This window comes from Lagopus muta, chromosome 13 (assembly GCF_023343835.1).
Source record: "Lagopus muta isolate bLagMut1 chromosome 13, bLagMut1 primary, whole genome shotgun sequence".
Lineage (NCBI taxonomy): Eukaryota > Metazoa > Chordata > Aves > Galliformes > Phasianidae > Lagopus > Lagopus muta.
The window spans coordinates 40,537-59,899 of record NC_064445.1 but is presented as its reverse complement, the minus strand read 5'-3'; the positions used below and the strand labels follow the sequence as shown (position 1 = coordinate 59,899).

At 41.2% G+C, this 19,363-nt stretch overlaps 1 protein-coding gene across 4 annotated transcripts; it reads left to right on the top strand.

Annotated features, from left to right (window-relative positions):
- The first annotated feature begins 310 nt into the window (after nucleotides 1-310).
- On the top strand, nucleotides 311-17,073 carry ZC4H2 (zinc finger C4H2-type containing). 4 transcript variants are annotated; one of them, XM_048959173.1, is made up of 7 exons: nucleotides 311-1,839; nucleotides 5,055-5,112; nucleotides 5,778-5,852; nucleotides 10,542-10,713; nucleotides 11,711-11,883; nucleotides 12,438-12,600; nucleotides 13,578-17,073. In XM_048959173.1, the coding sequence occupies exons 3-7, from the start codon at nucleotides 5,800-5,802 to the stop codon at nucleotides 13,689-13,691; spliced, it is 675 nt and encodes a 224-aa protein (XP_048815130.1). In that variant the 5' UTR covers nucleotides 311-1,839; nucleotides 5,055-5,112; nucleotides 5,778-5,799; the 3' UTR covers nucleotides 13,692-17,073. The 4 variants fall into 4 exon arrangements, with proteins under 4 accessions (XP_048815130.1, XP_048815132.1, XP_048815133.1 ...); XM_048959175.1 differs by having other exon boundaries at nucleotides 311-3,590; XM_048959176.1 differs by lacking the exon at nucleotides 311-1,839 and adding an exon at nucleotides 10,328-10,395 and having other exon boundaries at nucleotides 3,868-5,157.
- Nucleotides 17,074-19,363: the final 2,290 nt, after the last annotated feature.

Genomic DNA, 19,363 nt, shown 5'->3' with positions numbered 1-19,363 from the left:
GCGCGGAGGCCGTTGCCTCCGCCTCATCTCTGCCGGGCCAACGCCGCTGCCCGGGCGCCGTCGCTTAGCAACCACGCCCAGCCCCCGCTGCTGCAGACGCCCGACTCCTCGCGGCGCCCGCGCGCTCCCGCAGGCAGCGCACGCGCCGCCCGCCAGCAGGAACGCGCACAGCCTTCCGCTCCTGCCCGGCGCAAGGGCAGTGCGGGCGCCTATCCCGCCCCAGCCGGCGGGGCGAGCGGCGGGCGCGCGGCCGTAGTCACGCGCGGCGCTAGTAGGCGTGCTGCGGTGCTTCTCGGGCGCGTTTCGGCAAGGAAGTCCGCCATTGAGATATTCTCTTGCTCGTAACCAACGTCTTACAACTCAAGAGTCCCTTGGAAATAAGTCCTCGAGTGGCTGATGTGCTCGAGTTACACAAAAGAATGGGAAAAAGGCTACCTAGTGCCTTTATTGAAATCAGTGTGGTTGGGGGAAGGATGATGTGCAGTACTAGAGACGTTTTCCCAGTTTTGCAGATTAATGGGATGGAAGATGAAATAAAAGACGTGACTGAATTCTGGGGTGCATTACTAAGAGCGTGGCCAGCAGATCGAGGGAAGTGATCCTCCCCCTCTACTCTGCTGTGGTGAGGCTGCATTTAGACTGTTGTGTCCAGTTCTGGGCTCCCTGGTTGAAAAAAGACAAGGATCTCCTAGAAGTCCAGCAGAGGGCCACAAAGATGGTGAAGGGCCTGGAGCATCTCCCTTGTGAGGAAGGGCTGAGTGCACTGGATCTGTTCAGCCTGGGGAAAAGAAGACAGAGGGGGGATCTGATAAATGTTTAGAAATACCTGAAGGGAGGTTGGAGGCAAATGGATGAGGCGAGTCTCTTCTTGATGGAGTGTAGCGATAGGACAAGGACTAATGGCCTAAAACTTGAACACAGGAAGTTCTGTACTAACACATGGAAGCACTTCTTTAGGAGAGGGGTGACAGAGTATGGAACAGATTGCCCAGGGAGGTTGTGGAGTCTCCTTCAGTGGAGTTATTCAAGACCCAGCTGGATGCCTACTTGTGCCACGTGTTGTAGAGTACCTGCTTTAGCAGGGGGTTGGACTCCATGATCTCTTGAGATCCCTTCCAATCCCTGCAACTCTGTGGTTCTGTGAAATTTAAATATATTTAATGTGGTTCTGTGATATTTAAATATATTAAGGCCATCACCACTGCCAGATCTAGGCTATTGATGGATATTCTCAAAGCATACTTTGAAGGATTAACTAAAGAAATAACCAGTGCTTCCAGAGCTGATAAAATAATCTTAAGATCTCAGAGCTGGCATGCTATTTGCACCTGTCAGCGTTGCTTGTGACTGCCTCTGGCTTCCCAAATCATCCTGAAAACAACATTTCACTTATAATATTTCCCCTCTATGTGTGTGGAAAAAGTCCAGCAGATGTGATGATGAGTATAAGCTTTCTGTAATGAGGAAAGAACACAGAGCGTAATAGCATTTTTTAAAGAAAGTAGTGAATAAATAAAAAGATATGCAGTAACATGTTAAACCCAGAACATACTGCGGGAAAAAAAAGTCACCATTACATCCCAGCGTTATAGAGTTAATTACTGTAGTGAGGATGATTACAAAAGTGGTGTAGACAGAAATGCTGAGTTGCAGCCTGAAGCAGTGATAGAGCACCTGGTGGGAAGGCAGGGCCAGACCAGGGGGGCTCAGGTGCATGCAATGTATCTGGGTGATGGAAAGGGTGGAGCCAGGATCCACCCCTCCCCAGCCCTCATTTAAGGGTTGGCAGGGGCAGGGGGATGTTTTGCTGGAGGTCCCTGTGTAACAAGCCTTTTGAAGGTAAGTTCTTTCCTTTATTTTTGTGCTGTTGTATTTACACGAGTTGTTGCTTGTTGCAGTGTGGGATTTTGCTGCTTTGCTGTTACTGCTGCCCTTTCCATCGTGTTAGTGTTAAATGTGGGGGAGAGTAGTCATTCTTGCAATTTAGAACTGTTCTGTGCTACTTGTCACTAGTGATAACAGTATGCGGACTGAAGAAATACTTAATTTTTTTAAATGCCGTGAAGTTCGAACTTGTGCTCATTAGCATGGTGGTACTGATTTTTGCTTGTATTGTATGTCTACTAGTGCCTGGTTTTAAAGGTTCAAATGGGAGTAAGGTTCAGGACCAGGAAATCAAAAGGTTTATTTTTCGATAGCAGTTGTGCGTGTAAGCCCTTCAGTTTCTGTTGGGGGTAGAAAAAAAACAAAGCACCACACAATAATAACTGTATGTTGAAAGAGAACAGTTATTTATTTCCCCATACCTAAATTTGTAGAGCGCCAGAATAGGCATGATACAACAGTGTTGTGATTTCAGGGCACACAAAGAGCTTTCTGTTTTATGTACAATGAAATGTGGAACATGTACGTGTAAAGGCACTTGTCCCAGTCCATGAAACAAATGCTGCATGCCACCAGCTTGAATGCGCTTGAACTGCGAGTACTGACATCAGAGCTGAAAGAGTAATCTGCTTGTCCTAATCCTTGGCCCTCTGCTCTGCCCTTAGAGCAACATGCCTTATGACATCCAGATTTTACTTTGCAATGTGGAAAGTGGTTTTTCATCTCTAGGAACACCAGAGATCTCAGAGTGTACAAACACCAAAATACTGGTAAATCTCTCCAGGCTTTTCCACACCTGCTCACCTCAACTGATAGGAATGATGCAAGTACATGCTTCTCTCTTTCTTCTCTGTCACTTTGCTGAAATTTACACTGAAAAAGTATTCATAAATTTGACTGTAATAGAATAGCAATAGCAGTAGAAATCGCATACAAATATCCATATTATTCATTGATGAGGAGAGGGGGGGGAAAAAAAGCCCCATTTCCCGAACCAGTGTGAGTTGGAATATGCAAATTCACTGTACTTCATAGGAAGCATAGGATAGAGGGCTCAGGAAGGCAGATGTGATGATTTCACAACTGAGAGAACAGTAGGATGTGTTTGTTACCACAGCAGGCCCTGATTTCATGTGGATGCAGAGCTCAAGCTAATTGCATGCTCCTAAAGATTACTGTTTATCTAGAGACTGATTTAAAGCCTGATGAAAGCAATGGCTATCTACTCTGTTGTTATGAAATAGTCTGCCTTAATTTTGAATCCTTCTAATGATTGCTTCTTCCTTTTGTTATTCTAAAGCTAACGTTTTGTAGTTTTGCACAAATGCTAACACTTAAAGATGACTAAATATAATTTTTTCATTGGAAAAAGTAAGCAGGGAGCTGCATTGTACTGGTTCTAATGTCATACACAGGTGTTAAGAGTTTTCATGAAGGACACAATGCCAACCTGTCACCTTCCCTTCTACAAACCTGAATCCCTTTTGTTACACAGAATATTTTACAGTTTTCTCATATGCTTTAATTTTTGTGCCTGGTTTCTCAGTAGGTTCTTTGTGTTTGTTTTGAACTGTGTATGTCATTTCCAAAGGAGACAAGTGATAACTTTCATAGTTTTCATCTTAGCTCAGCTGAGTGTGTAAGAGAAAACTGTATAACTCCTCAACTACACTCAGTACATGACAAAGTACTTGACGATATTTGAGGTAAGTACATAAGAAATTGAATGTTTAATACAGCTCAGTTTCTTCAAATTAAATGAATGGGTGTATAAATATTTACAGATAAATGGGAGTTACTCCTCAGAAGCCCCAAACAAACAAAAATTCCAGATTAGGTGTTTTTTCAGATCTGTTTTCCAGCCCTCCAGGCAGCCGTATGAATCTAGCACCTCATCCCTTCTCCAGACAAACTTTCTGGCTGCCCACCCTTTCTCATTCTCAGTAATTTTTGGTGATGATTTTTCCTCCTCTCTGACACATTCTTTCATTTTCTGGCCTTTCAGTGCTTTCTCTGGCATGAAAACCTATTGTGGACATTTGAATTCATGTTCATATACAATATTCATATTAATGTACGCTGGCTCACTCAGTCCCCAGGAGGGAATGTCTGAGAGGACACTGAAGAAGATGACAAGAAGCAGGTTGTTGTAATAGAAGGCTATAAGCCTCATAACTCATCGCTAATCATTGTAAAACCCCTGCCTCAAAGCAGGGATCTGCAGGACCTGGGTTAATGTGGACAACATTATGTGAATAGTTAAGAATGATACGGAGAATCCTCTACTGTCCAGGTGTCCTTTCCTACTGAAACACTGTGTAGTCAGAAATTTGACTGAAATCTGTCCAAACCTTTCTGTTTGGCTTATTAAATGATTTGTAGACTTTTCTCATCTGACTAGTGGATTATTTGCTATGAAAACTTTTTTTAACAGCTTTTACAGAGAGGATGACTCTTGCTGTTACGAGCTCCATCTATTCCATCCAGAGTTGCTCAGAGCTGGAGTCAGAGCGTGACCCTCCTGTGGCTCATGCTCTGCTTATTACCTCCCATTCTAGTCTGCTAGTATTCCAGGCACAGTCACATGTGAGGGGGACCAGTTTTCCTTTAGTCTGCAACTGTGTATGCAACAGACTCAAGACGTTTAGTTCTGTGAGAACAAGTCTTGACTCAAACAGATCAACCAAGTGTCATGTTACTTTGGCCATGCTGTCACGTTCAGATGCCTTTCATGTACCCCAAAACTCTTACCAAATCTTGCTGCTTTGCTCTGTGTTATGTCCATTTTTACTTGCCTTCCATATATAACAATTGGGTAACGCATCCCACTTAATCGCCCTGTGCTCATTGGCCTCATGCTACTGACTGATGAGTGGTCCACTGTATTCATTAGATTATGATACTGATGCTTGTGCATGTAAACATACTTAAGTTGAAGACTTTATGATCTGGTTTCCCTGCTGTCTGGCCTTGAGCTTTCATTTCTTATAATGCATTGATCTTTCAACCCAGCGTGACCATAAAAACTGGGGAACTGCTAGGTAATTGCTTGGGTATACTGGTGAAGAATCAGGAATTTACTCTGTGGATCCTTCAGGAAGAAGTCTTTCAGAGTGCTGAGATGTAAAACTGTTGTCTTCAAAAAAATAAACATGTTTTGTTCACGACAGAAACTGAAGGAAGATAATTACCTGTGTGACGAATGGCTGGAAGTCTTCAGCAGTCCTGGTAAAGTGCTCTGATATGCATGGCTAGAATGTCCTCGGGCAAATGGTCAGTCTTCTCAACCTGGCATTCACGTACTGTTTTTGTTTTCAAAACAAAAAATGCTACCAATAGTGTCAGAAATACAGAAGAAAATCCCAAAGAATAAGATATGTCTCTACTGAGCTCCAGATGCACTCCTAAGTCAGAACACCTGGGAGAAAACAGCATAGTAGTAATAATGGCTATAGCATGCTTTGGCTGGGGGAGGGAGGAGAAAGAACCTCAAAATCGCCATCGCATCAAATGATCCCTTAGTGCTTATTCCCTGATTTTAATGACATCCTAAATATTGCATAGACTTCAGGAGGGCACCTCGTTCCCTCTTTGCACTCCTAACAACCTCTGACAAAATGAGGCGTGACAAGCTGATTTAAAATCTACTTGCAGGAAGAAGGGGGGGGGGGGGGGGGGGAGGGGGAGCTCTGCTTTGCATTGTGGGTGTTGTAGTCTTTCTGCCGCATGTCTGCCTAGGCAGTTTGAGGAAGCTGGACTCTAAGTCCCATAGATCCCGCTAGAGCCTACCGCACAGACTCAGAGACCTTATGCTAGGAAGGGGTGACTACGTTGTATCTATTGTATGTGTTTTCTTTCTTTTTCCCCCTGGCATTTTGTACTTTTCGCTGTAGATTTAAATCGGGAGTGAAAAGCATGGCAGATGAGCAAGAGATCATGTGCAAACTCGAGAGCATCAAGGAGATCAGGTATGTTTGCTTTGTGCTGCATCAGTTACGAGAAGCAGCTTTCTCCTCGGGAAAGTAGAGTAGTTGCATCGATCTGAAAGTAGCTATTGTGCTACTGAGGGAAAGAAAAACCATCCCAAGCTTTACGATTAGAGCTAAAAATACATTTTTTTCTAGTTGGAAAAGGCACATCTGGAGCTGGGAAATGCCAGCGGAATGTGCAACAAACGGCGGCAACGATCATAGGTTTCCAGAGCATTAGCTCAGTAATACCATAACGAGAAGGAAAAGCATGTGGGTGGGGAAGGCAGATTCAGCCCCGTGCAGCTGGGGGAGAGGTGTTCGGTTGTGGGTGCTTTCTCTTAAACTCTTTGAATTACAATTTCTCATCCCTAAATCTGTCTGTTGTAAATTCAGTATTACGCCTCACGCAGTTGCACTATTCCACCCCGGCGGCAGGAGCCTTAACAGGCTGGGAAAGGAAGGGGCTGTCACGGAAAGCTGAGGATGGGTGTGCCCCAAAGAACGGCATGGAGCGGGTGTCTGAGCAGGACTGGGACGGCCGAGTGCAGCTGGGCAGGAACTCGTGGGTGGTCGTGGGGCTGCTCAGCTGCCAGGGGAGAGGAGCCTCAACTGCTCCGAGATTGCGGCCTGCGGGGAGCATGGGGTATATGTGTCTGCTGGAAAAGGGAAGCGTCTGAGCCTGTGGAGAAATCAGTGCCTAAGACTGGCAGGGAAAGATAGCAGAAGCCTGCTGTTTCTGAGTAGCACTCTGAAGGGAGGATCAGGGCTGTGTGCTGGGGTGACAGTGTTGTGGTGGTGATGGATAGGGAAACAATGGCACTCTGTTATTTCTGTCATCATCTGGAGGATCTGCCACAAAGGCAAGCAGCTGTCTTGCTCTGCTGTTCTGTGCAATGTGATACAACAGGAATTTGTATATAGTGCTCTCCGTACAGCATATCTAACAGGGTGCATTGAAAGAGGAAGGGATCATAGACGCCAATGCATGGCATCATTTGTTCAAGGGTATGTTTTTCTAAGCTTTTAAGCTTTCTAAGCTTTATGACATTGGCATTCTTGGACTTAGGACACTGATATTCAGGTAAGGCCTAAACTGTCAATGCTTAGCAGAAATTAATGTATCCAAAGCCAAAACATCTTACAAAGGAATTGTGGGCAATGATCTGAAATGAAGCTGAGAGTTGAAGGGTGAGCTGCTGAAGGATTACCATTGAAGTGGTAAGTGTTTTGGGGCATGACAGCTGAAGAGAGGCTGTCCATGGGTATGTTTGCAGTACAGGCAGTGGACAAAGGAGCCGCTGCCTGGCTCTGCACAGAAGTTGCTGCAGAGGTGTCTTTCTGCCTGGTATTAGCACCTTTAATAAGCACTCTTTACCCATGTGAAAAGGTGAAGAAGGCAACAGTGTATGGGCCTGTGCCTTTTTCATGCTATACCATGAGGATGAACAAAGATCAGGCAAAAATATTCCTATGTCAAGCATTCCAAGACTACATGTAGAAAAAGATGGGATAGTACATGCTTTGCAGAGTAAGAATAGTGCTTTTCTACTTAGATATTAGGCATGCTCTTTTAAAATGTAGATGTAGATATGACCTATTTGAGGTCCAATTATTACACTGAATTTAAATATCTAATTACATGGCACATTCTGTTTTCTGATAATGTATTTAAGTAGTACGTTAACACTGCAATTAAGACATTTTTTAGATTAGTTTATGGTATAAGATGCTGAATGTGAATAAATAGCTTTACTACGTGATGATGTATTAATAAATTTGCTTGAACATAAATTAAAACAAGCAAAAATCCTGCTTGAGGCACTGATGTCAATTTTGAATTTCCTTTCACAAAATGTGGCCAAAAAACTACCTATTTAAAATAGGTACCTACATCCTTTCATTCTGTGAAGAATTTCATTCAAAATAACTATGAGACTTTCTTATGCTTACAAAGAAAATATACTTTTGATACATCTGGCAGGCTTTAATTTGCATTCAGGGTAGTATTCTACAGGCAGAGGAAAAAAAAACCTTGCTATTGAAATAAAATAAATTGCTTATTTCTGTTGGTGCTCTCTGTCATATATTAAAGGCAGGTCAGGTGGGTTTTTGGGATTCTAGAATCTGATTCTGAAAACCTACTTTCCGAGATGTGTACAAATAAACACAATTAGTATGGAATTACTGCTGTCAGTAAAGTATAAGCCCCCAGTCCATACATATCTGCACATACTTATTGATATGCATTATGTAAATTAACTTAATTGTAGCTGTAAAATTAAGCAAATGTGTAAATACTGGAACTCAGTGTTCTGACCAGGAGAAGATCAGAGGGTATGTGTGAACTTATCCACAGCAGATGCCAGCTTCACTGCTTCATGTTATACTGGGACACAATTAGTTACTACTGTTATCATTGTGGTCTAAGAACTTAGAAGGGTAAAGAACGAGGGCCGATTTCATTAGGCAGTATAGAAATCACAATATTGTTTTTTGTTTCAGAGCATCATTGCCTGTTACCTGATGTTAATATGAAGAGCTTTTTATAAAGTTGTGTGTGCTTTTTCTTTCCTTATACCAAAAGCTAATCATCTGAACTGAAATAATCCCCTGCAACTCATTCAGTGTAGCAGTTTTGCGGAGGATAGCTGCCAGCGCCTAGTAAAAGTGTGGAAGGTCATCTATTTTCTGTTAGGTGAATGCGTGTCATAAACATGCGTTGTGTGGAAACTTGGAACAAATCCTCCTAGTCTCACTGATCAAAGATGCCACTACTAAGTGAATGCTTTAAATAAATGATGTCTGGTGAAAACCAGCGTGTTTGGATTATACTTTTCATGAGGTATTTCCACGTATAAAATGGGGGATAGCAATGATCTCTTTTGCTAATATAAATCCAATATTTATATGGCTAGTATAGCAAATGGGGGGAAAAAAAAAACCAAAAACTTGCCAAATAAATCTGTGTCCATAAATCCCATTTCAAAATTGATTTATTCATCTATAAAAATTGGGTAAGTGTAATTCATTTTTGTTCAGAGGCTTTTTTTTTTTTTAAGTCATACAGTGTATATTTTAAGAAACTTTACATATTTAGGTAATCTCCTCCTCTAGCTATGTAACATGTCATCTTCACCTTACTTTTGATTCCTAATCAAGTTTCTAAGGTTGGAAAAGACCTCTAAGATCTAATTGTCTACCCCACCAATATTGCAAAATTATTTATGATACTATTTTTATCTATTGCAGCTTCATAAGCTCCTGAAGTGAGAGAGGGAACAATTGAAACTGTAGTTCTTGGAACAGGTGGCCACAGTTGGTTGTCCTAGGGACTGACCGAGTCAGCTTTCTGCCGTGGTCTTCAGCAATTGGTGAAACCCTGTTGTGCAAATTCCCTCTGCTAGTGATGTGTCAGGCAGTCAATAAAAGGGTTACAAAAACTTGGGGCATAAGCATATGTTGCACTAATTGAGGCTAATTTGGAAAACAGGAACAAGGGGACTGAGAGGATTCACAGTCACAGTGTGAGCATCCCCAAGAAGGAGGGTGACTGAGGATGAGCTCTGGTCAAGGAATAGAATCAGTTAGACATCTACTGTGTACTTCAAAGAATAGTCCTCAGGCTAGCTCTAAAATTTTGTTGGAATTAGAGAAAACAGGGACTCTTAAAGCCAAAGACAACAAGGAAGTCCTGAGATGGTACTGTGCCATTAGTGTAATGGTGGCATCCTGCTATTAAGCAAACAGAATAGAGGGAGGATTTCTACTTGTACTTCTGGTGTGCCCCTGCAGATAAGTCAAATATGCTTCTAACTGTGCAATTTGATGCAATAAGAGTGAGAAAAGATGCTGTTCTTGAAACAAGGCCTTCTCAAAGTCTGGGTGGGAAAGGAAGTCATGCACCCTTTTCTAGGATTGGTGTGAAATTCATGTTCTTAGATTTTACTGTTCATCTGATAGTCATCTTCCTGTAATCTACAGAGTACATTCTGCTCAGCCCTACTGCTTATGTTGAAATTGAATCAGACTTGCTTCACTTTGCATGAGGGTGAGGAAACTTAAGTGGAAACACAAGCTCCCTTTTCCCCTGCCCTTTTTTACACTGTGTCTATAGGAAGCCTACTGCGTAATGAACTTGAAAACAAGTCTGGAGATGGAATTGTGTATTCTTGTTTGTTTCATAGAAGGTGAAGCAAGGGATCCTAGAACTCTTCATTATGTGCTTGGAAAGTGACAATGTGGGCTGTTCTTATAAACACTTAAGTGTTGCTGGCTTATTGGTTATGGTGTGTCACATTCTGACTTCCGGTACAGAGAAAATAACGTGTCACAAATGTGATCAAGAGCAAGAACATGGTGTTTGCTCTGCTCACCTGCTTCTTAAAAATGTCTGATGCCTGAAACTCACACCCTTTGATTTCTAGCTTTGAAGACAGAGATATGAACTGGGTTTCTAAATATTTTTATTACAGATTGGCAAAAAATAAAACTAAAAAGAACCGGAATGCAGGATGTGTGCAGAAACAGAAATATGTGAAAGGTACTAGAGAAATCTTATTTTTCACTCATATCTGTTACTGATGCCTGCTTCATGCATTTTTTCACCTACAATGTGATGCTTCACAAAAGTATTTTGCAATTACTTACTGTTGTCCCTTTGTATTTGTAATTATTATTGGGATCCAGAAATAAGACTTTGCAGATGGAAAAAATAAAGGCACGTCTAAAAGCAGAGTTTGAAGCCCTGGAGTCTGAGGAGAGGCACCTGAAAGAATACAAACAAGAAATGGACCTGCTGCTGCAAGAGAAGATGGCGCATGTGGAGGAGCTGCGTCTGATCCACGCTGATATTAATGTGGTATGCAACAGTCCTGATGCGGACAAGCCTATGGCAGTTGTATATGAATAAGGCCGCAAGTTGTAGAATTGCACGTGTCCATGTATGATTACTGGTTCAATTATTTGGACTTCACAATGCAACACCATTCTGGGATCCTACAAAGTAAATTTAATATAGGAAATCTTTTTTCCCCCTGTCTGCTTTGGCCAAGTTATTTTACGATGTTAGCATGGAAAGCATTTGGATCAAGGGGCTAGATGACCGAGTCCATTGTAGAATTTCACCAGTAGTCATAGTAACTTCATTCTGGCAGTCCCATAGAAAATGATTAAGTCTTTTCTCATTTAGCAGTTAGAGGCAGTTAGTTGGAATTTTTGACTGTTTTTGTTTGGGAAGAAAAGGTATTTCAGGAAAATGTGTGATATTTGTGAAGCTGTTAGAAAGAACTGATCTTCCACTTTGAGTGGAACCACCAGACATTACCTCAGTACAGTAAGAAACACAAGCCTGAAGGAAATACAAATAAGAGAAAAACAGCCTATAAAGAAGGAATATTAGTCAATTAGAAGGACTAAGTGGAGAGTTCATTACGATAGGACACTGACGTGACTGTACAGTGATTTTTAGTCGGAGGGTATCTGTGCTTTGCACCAGAGATAAAGCATTTTCACGTTACAAGCAAGTGCAAGCTATGCTCTGGATGAACAGGCTGCAGATATTTTCCACTTGAAGTTTCTGTTCCTCTACCCAATTGTACACCTTTTCTCAGTAAGTTTCGTTCTCTCTTTTCTGTAACATAGTCTTCTTCCACCTCTTTTTCCATTTACTGCAGTAAGAGAAACAGGAACCTTTTCTTAGCTTGATAATTCTAACCAAAGCTCTTTGCTGTACTATTGTGTTGTTTCCAATATCTTCTAACTTTGGGGAAAAGCTTTTCTTTTTGATACAGTTCCTTTGCTCAGAGAGCTATTGAAAGAATAGTCCTTTTAAAACTATGTTCATTCTTCTGTTTCAGATGGAGAATACTATCAAGCAGTCTGAGAATGATCTCAATAAACTCTTGGAATCTACTCGTCGCCTGCATGAGGAGTACAAACCCCTAAAGGAGCATGTAGATGCTCTGCGAATGACACTGGGCTTGCAGAGGCTGCCAGACTTGTGTGAGGAAGAGGAGAAACTGTCCCTTGAGTAAGTCTCCAAGTAAACGCTGTCTGGCTTTACACCATTTTTTGATGCTACTGATTATTTTGCTGTTTTATTTTTGTTAACAGTCGGAAGAAAGGAGTTAAGAGGCGTTGGATTTTCTCAGAAATAGTTTTCTATTGAAAGCAGCTTGAAACTACAAAGAATATATAAATCTATTGCATTAAAATATTAACTTTAACAGAATAAAATATAAAAATAGGTTTTCATAAGGGAATGTAACACTATTAAAGATTAAGTATGTATATTATATATTTTATAGCCTATTAGATTTCTATTCAGTTATAGATCAAAATGTATTAGAAACTGAAAGTCATTGCTGTTCTTCTGAACTCTTTCTGATGTGTACAAATGGAAAGGAAAATACTAACAGTTATATTTACAGATGTAAATGTGTCTAAACATAGGCAACTTGACTCTAATGGAGGAACATAATGTGGAGATATAAATCATTATACTTTAACACAAAATATTCCATGAAATAATGGCGTAGTCCAGAAGGTGCTTATTTTTAATTATTAATTTATTTATTGGTCTAGCTACTTTGAAAAGCAGAAAGCTGAATGGCAGACAGAACCACAGGAGCCTCCCATCCCAGAGTCTCTGGCTGCAGCTGCAGCAGCTGCCCAACAGCTGCAAGTGGCTAGGAAGCAAGATACCAGACAGACAGCAACGTTTAGACAACAGCCACCTCCAATGAAGGTTAGGAAATTGTGCTGTTTTTTCTTTCGTGTCATTGGAATGTACAGTGCTTATAAACTTGATCAGTATTTACAAAAAGGAAAAACAACGTGTCCTGGTTCTGATCTTTTCTGTAGGGGTTCGTATCAGTAACAACCCCAGTAAACTTAAACCAGTTGCACCAGTCATCAAGGATTAAGGACAAGGCTCTGCTTTATTTGACTAATTTGTGACTTGAGACTCTCCATAGCAGTGCAAGACTAATGTGTGGATTAATTTAGCCTAACTGTAAGCACTTAAGAGAGGTGTACTACCATCCCATCAGCAGTTACACTCAGCTCTTTCTGTAGTCAGTAAAAAATAAATAAATAAAAAATTGTAATTCTATAGGTGTATCTATTCCACTCAGGTTCCAAAGATTCACTGCCTAGGGGGTTAAACTGAGGTAAGTATATTTCATAGTTATGTACTTCATGTTTAGGGTTAGGTCAGCAAAAACCTCTCTGAGAGCAATATGCTTCATTCAAATGGAAGTTAAAGGGCTTAGTATGAAACAGAACAGTAGTGTGCTGTGTCTTGTGTTAAATATGTAGAATTCATCTTATCACCCTCTCTGCCTTGAGTTCTGTGAAACTGCAATCAGTTTTCACTGTAACTTGCGGCTCAGTGAGCTGTTACTCATGTAGAGATCTTTAAAATGTGGAAAGTTTAAACAAAAATAATTTTCATGCTGAAATTATAAAAACAAACAAAAACAAAAAGGCCTAAACCACGTGTTTGCTGAGATGTAGTTTCACTTCAATGTGAAACAACATGGTCTTGTTTTTCAGTTGGCCTTGTTTTTCAGAGACCTGGAAATAAAAATTGCCATTGGTTTGCCTTTGAAAGCAAGAAGTCTTTGTTATTATGTACTGTATCTTAGAATATGATACCCAATAACTAATGTATCAGTGCCGCCCTAAATGTTTGTAACAAAAGGCTGCAATGTTGCATTTCAGGCCTGTTTATCCTGTCACCAGCAAATTCATCGGAATGCACCAATATGTCCACTCTGCAAGGCAAAAAGCCGATCTCGGAATCCCAAAAAGCCCAAAAGGAAACAGGATGAATGAAACGCAGAAAACTGCTGAGCAAAGTGTGACCTTTTCCAATACCGTTTCGGTAGAACTGTAAATGTGGCCAGACTTTACTGAAGTACAGACTCAAGTACGACCAACTCATTGTTTTCTATCAATGCAATGTAAGCACAATGTTTCTGTTCTGTTTTGATTTTGTTCTAGTCCTTAGGATGTTTTAGGAAAATAACTATTAATGGTGCTACAGTTTAATGTTTCAATCATTCCATTTTTTGGATTCCTAAGCAATATAGAATTCTTATGTGAATATCCTAGATGTCAGGCTATGATTATTGGCCAAATGCAATTACTACAGATACTTTCATGTCCTGTTTTTCATAGTCATAGAATGGCTTGGATTGGAAGGCACTTAAAGGATCATGAAGCTCTAACCCCTCCCCCCTCTGCTGCATGCAGGGCCACCAACCCTCCCCATTTAATACCAGACCAGGCTGCCCAGGGCCCCATCCAACCTGGCCTTGAGCACCTCCAGGGATGGGGCATCCACAGCCTCTCTGGGCAGCTGTTCCAGCACCTCACCACCCTCATAGTAAAGAACTTCCCCCTGACATCCAACCTAAATCTTCCCTCCATCAACTTCAAACCATTTCCCCTTGTCCTGCTATTATCTACCCATTCAAAGAGTTGACTTCTAAATTAGATGTCACCAAAAGATTATTAATTTTTCTCCTGATAACAGGAGACCATTTGAAATGCAGAAAAAATGGTTGGTTTCTTTTACTAAAGAACAAATTGTTTTCCAAGCTAGTAAAATTGCATAGCCTCGGGTATCAAATGTTGTAAGTTTTTTTTTCCTTTTCCTTCTTTAATTCAGGGGAAAAAATGTTTATACAAGAAATCAGTGCATTAAGGACACAAGTGAATTTCGATTTACTGAGTTTGACTGTACTTTCAGTCAAATTTGGCTTAAGGTTTGGAAAAGGGATCCAGTTATAGGCTGTGTATGAATTACTGAAAATGACAAGGTGTTAAAGCATTGCATGGGATAAGGTGGTATTACTTTAGCAGTCAGAAAACTGACTGAAATGGATACACCAGTGGTCCTTCTAGGATCTGAGGTAAATCCAATGTGTCCACAGGCTGCAACAGTAGCCATTCTGCACAGCTCTTGTTTCTGGATTCTACAACAAAAATCTCCTTTGTCAGGCATATCCTTGGCTGGATTACAGGGAAGTTCAATAACACGTACCAGGAGCAGTGCCAACTTAAATCATGCAGTTCATCAGAACTGTTGTTTTTGGTGTTTTTTTTTTTTTTTTTTTTTTTTCCCCTAACCAAAACTTTGTATTGTTACCTCTTTCAATAAGCCATTTTGAAATTAGTTTTATTTCAGTCCGTGTTTTCTACTTTCTCTGCATGTGTACCAGAAGAATGCTGACTGCAGGTTCCTGCAGACCCCTCCCTATATCTGTTTCATCTCCTGTAACTGTTTCTCCCACTGGGAGCTTGGTAATGACCCAACTATGGAGCTGGGACTTCTGTCTTACCTTCCTAATTCTAGTTTTGTCACCAACATGGTTGTTCGTTGGTACTGTATATTCTTTTCACTAACTTCAGGAGACTTTTTTTTTTTTTTTTAGCACAAGTTTTCTTCTACTACTATATTAGTATGGTGATACTGGGAAATTTGCTTGTTGAAGAAGAACAGTGAAGCCCTGTAGTCAATGGGTCAGAACTGTACCATATGGTGGGGACTGTATAAATTCACAGAAAATGATTTTGCTGGCCAAGTCTCATATATTGCCATTAATTTCCAAACTCTGCCATGAAGTACACAAATATTTTACTGAACTGTAACTTATATACTATAACCTCCTATAAGTTATGCCAAGATCAGTCAGTTTTCTCACATTTTAATGTTTCATAACCAAATAAACATCTGTAAGCAGGGCAGACAGAATGTGGACTGTATGCCACTGGAAAGATGTCAGGAATGAGTTCTGTAACCTCTGTTACCCAGAGTTGTTCTCTGGGAGTTAGTGATAAAGGAGGATGGCATGACCTCATGTTTTCTTTACCACACAGCAGTAGTGCCCCAACTCTCTATCTTCATGCATATTTCCTAACATAAATTGTGTTCTGGTTTTAAATGCCAGAGAGACTGTATGCTGTGTACCCTGCTCAGAGCAATTCCTGCTTAGTTTAAAGGAAGATATACCCAGGGTTTAAGACTAGCGTATGGATTCCTTCAATCTGCATGCATTAAAACAGCATACTTTTTGTGATAGATATTGTTAAATTTAAGAACTAATTGGAGAATGAGTGAATGGCTTGCAGTGAAGTAGTGTATGTGTGTATAGAAGTGTAGACTTTTAGAACAGATTTACAGTCCTGAAATAGATGGGGGTTAGTCCTAGCTGTTCTTATTTCACTGTTGCTATGCCAAGTTCTTTATTTCTTGGGGATCTCTAGAGTTCTGGACTGAAGCATGCTTAAGGATGCACCATCTCTTAATTTTGTATGACAGTTTAGTATTGTTGCTTTTGTTTTAAACTAGTCTCTTGTGCCCTTGTGTTTGACAAGGTTTTATTATTTTAAAAAAGAAAAACGTGTATGACATACTGTATTTCTATTAATCACATTACTGTTTACAAATCTGTTCGCACATCTTTCCTGAAGTTCAGTCGTATGACTAGTGAGTTTTTGTTGAGAAAGTCAAACTCTTCCTATGAGACAAAAATCCATATTATATATTAAAGGGTCCTGGGGGCAGGGGGTTGGAGAAACGCGTTATCTTTCTTAGGGAGCTAGTAATCTGTCATCTGACAGGCAGTTCTGATTAAGGAAAACTGAAGAGCTCTTCTGGTGACAGCCTTCATCGCAGGAGTCTTTCTTGAGAGACTTTGAGACGGTTATGAAAAACTGATTCCCTGATCTGTCAGAGGAGGCAGCTATCTGAAGAATGGTTTTTATTACAGAACTATGGTATTTGTGCTTTCTGAAGCAAAAATGGCCTCTTCATTTGTACCTAAAGTTCTTTCACTTTGCTTAGATTCATTCCTATTCAGGTTAAATTAACTTAATAGCCGTAAAGAAACCCTTGCTACATATGCTGAGGGGCTGTTTAAGCCTTGAATCCTTTAGAAGACTTTTATATTTCTAACCCATGGTTTGACCCTGGTCGTTCCCTTTTCCTTGTATATGTACACAGGATTTCCTGTGATTGGTTCCTGGGGTCCTTCCTCAGTTTTTCATCTGCCTTGTATGGTATAGTCCTGTTCTTCTGCAGCCAAATGGCACGGAGTTAACAAGCATCTCCCTATTCCCGTCACCCAATTTAAGCTCATGCTAAAAGGATGAAAGCATTTTACTGTGTAAAATGGCTTTACTATTTAAAAAAAAAAAACAAACCCCAAAACATAAGAAAGCTGGGGTTGGTCAATTACTGAAACTTTACTGCTGAGTACTCCATGATGTGTAAAGAAAATCTAAGTCAACTTTTAATAATTGCACTGAATGAATTTAGCTTTGGCTTTCTAAACAGTGCATGTGGCTTCAAGTTACATGACCTACTTTTGAAAGCATAGCCATTGGTGTGCTATTTTAAGTACCAGACTATTTAAGAAGTCAGGACTGTACTAGCAGTTTAAATAAATGAAGTGCTTTCCGTTATTTTGCAGTTTGCTATGTCCCTTGAAGTAGGTTTTCATTTTAGCTTTTAGGCATTTTAACAATACCTGGAGTGTTTCAATGGTTTCTGATATTTCTGTGTTAATATATTTCATTCCTCTGACCCGGATTGACCTGTTAACTTCTCTGTACAATGCTTTTTAATAAAATTGTTTCATGTCATGCTTTCTCCCCCTCCTTCCCTCCCCTCCTCTCCCCCCCCCCCTTCCCCCTACCCTGCTTGCTGTGGCACTGAGCCAAGTGGCAGCCATGGGAATAGAGAAAAGCATCTCTGTAGTAACCATTGTGTGGCATCCATCTGCTGGTTCTGATGGTATTTAAGCCTCCAAGCACTGATGCATGGAAAAATTGAGGTAGCGCTGAAAACTCAAAGGTTTTCAGTGTGCCCTAGAATACTCTTGTGTGGCCCGGTGAGCTCTGGAGCAGTCTAGTGTAGCTGCAGGAACTGCTCTGAGATTGGTGCCCTCGTAGCAATGTTCTCTGAAAGCAGCAAATGCCACAGTTACCTTTGAGTCCAATGAGCTGAGTGGCAGTGCCCTGCCATCACAAATGGTGTTGTGATCCAGAGGCAAGTTTGAATCAGATCACCTGCAACTACTTTTGTTACGCAGACTTAATTTGTCATGATATGATTTACAATGGCTAGCATAATATTAAATTACATTTAATTTTGTAAACTGCTGTAGTTCATAAAACTTGCATAGTGAATAGGAAGATGCTAAGCACCCCAAAAACACACCTTTTACATGGAAAAGTCATTTGATGTTTACTGTCTTTTGATTTTCTGAGTACGTTTTCTTTTAATATATTTTGTTTTGGAAGGAACAGTCGCATTTTTTTTTGGTGTTCTGAATTAAACTACAACTCAAAGTAGGATTTGAAGACTCGGATCCAATGTGCTGGAGCAATTTCTGATGCTGAATCCATGAACGAAAGTCCAGGTGGTATTCAGGAGTTACTTCAGGATGAGAAACTGGTATTGGTTTTCAAGCAGGTAGGAGTTTAATACATAATACTATATTCCTCCTTCAGTTGTTTTTTTTTTTTTTTTCTAATCTACGGTAGTATGCAGTCTGTGTTTGAAAAGTATTTTTTTTTTTTTAATAACTGTCAGGTGGCAGTAGCAGCAGAATACCAGGCTATTGCAGGGGGAAGGCCGGGGGAACAGAGGGCAGAAGGATTTCTGAGCTGCTGCAGAGCAAAGACCTCAAGGAACTGGTGCAGTCCATGCAGTCCTTTAGGATCAGAGAGTGCTTGGTAAGGACAGTCCCCTAGGCCTCAGCTGGATAAGCTTTCTCTGTGTGCCCAGATTGCAGGCTGTGCAGCCGTGCCTGGCTGCACTGCTCTGGCCCAGAACCCCTGCCTGTAGCTGTAATCCTTGCTTCCTTCCCTCCCGCACAAAGCTCCAGAGGTTGTCCTGCAGGTCCCTGTCTGCCCCCCAGGATGCTAGAGGAGACTTTGGCGATGGGACAGAGGAGTGCCGACATCCTGGTTTCCCTCTGCCCAGGAAGCAGTGGGTGCCTCTCACTGGATGGGTAGTAATGAATGGGAAGCAGAGCCACACTCCGAGCTCGAAAGGAGGAAGTAGCACCATGTTCTGATTGGTTGTCTTCCAAGGATGGGAAGTACCTGTGCCCTCTGTTTAGTTGGGCTGAAAAGACTTGGAAGCAGAGCCACAATCTGATTGGTTGGGTGGTAAAGGCTGGGAAGCTATGCCAGGCTCTGACTGGCTGGGCTGAAAAGGGTGTCATGATTTGCTGTGCTCTGATTGGTTGAACTGAAAAGGATAGGATGCAGCAATTTCTGATTGGTTGACCTAAAAAAGGACGGGAAGCTGTTCTGTTCTCTGATTGGTTTGCCTGAAAAGTGTTGAAAGTTCTGCAATGCTCTTTCTGGGGGTGTAGTGGGTGGAAGGTTGTGCTGTTGTCTGGTGGGTTGGTCTGACGAGGCCCAGAAGCAATGTCATGCTCTGATTATTTGGGCTGAAAGCAGCAGGATGTAGCAATGTGCTTTGATTG

Excerpts from the sequence above, each read along its gene's own strand:
- ZC4H2 (XM_048959173.1), top strand. The coding sequence starts at position 5,800 with ATGGCAGATGAGCAAGAGATCATGTGCAAACTCGAGAGCATCAAGGAG. Across the intron at positions 10,714-11,710 it reads TCCACGCTGATATTAATGTG|ATGGAGAATACTATCAAGCA; the intron begins GTATGCAACAGT and ends CTTCTGTTTCAG. Across the intron at positions 12,601-13,577 it reads AACAGCCACCTCCAATGAAG|GCCTGTTTATCCTGTCACCA; the intron begins GTTAGGAAATTG and ends GTTGCATTTCAG.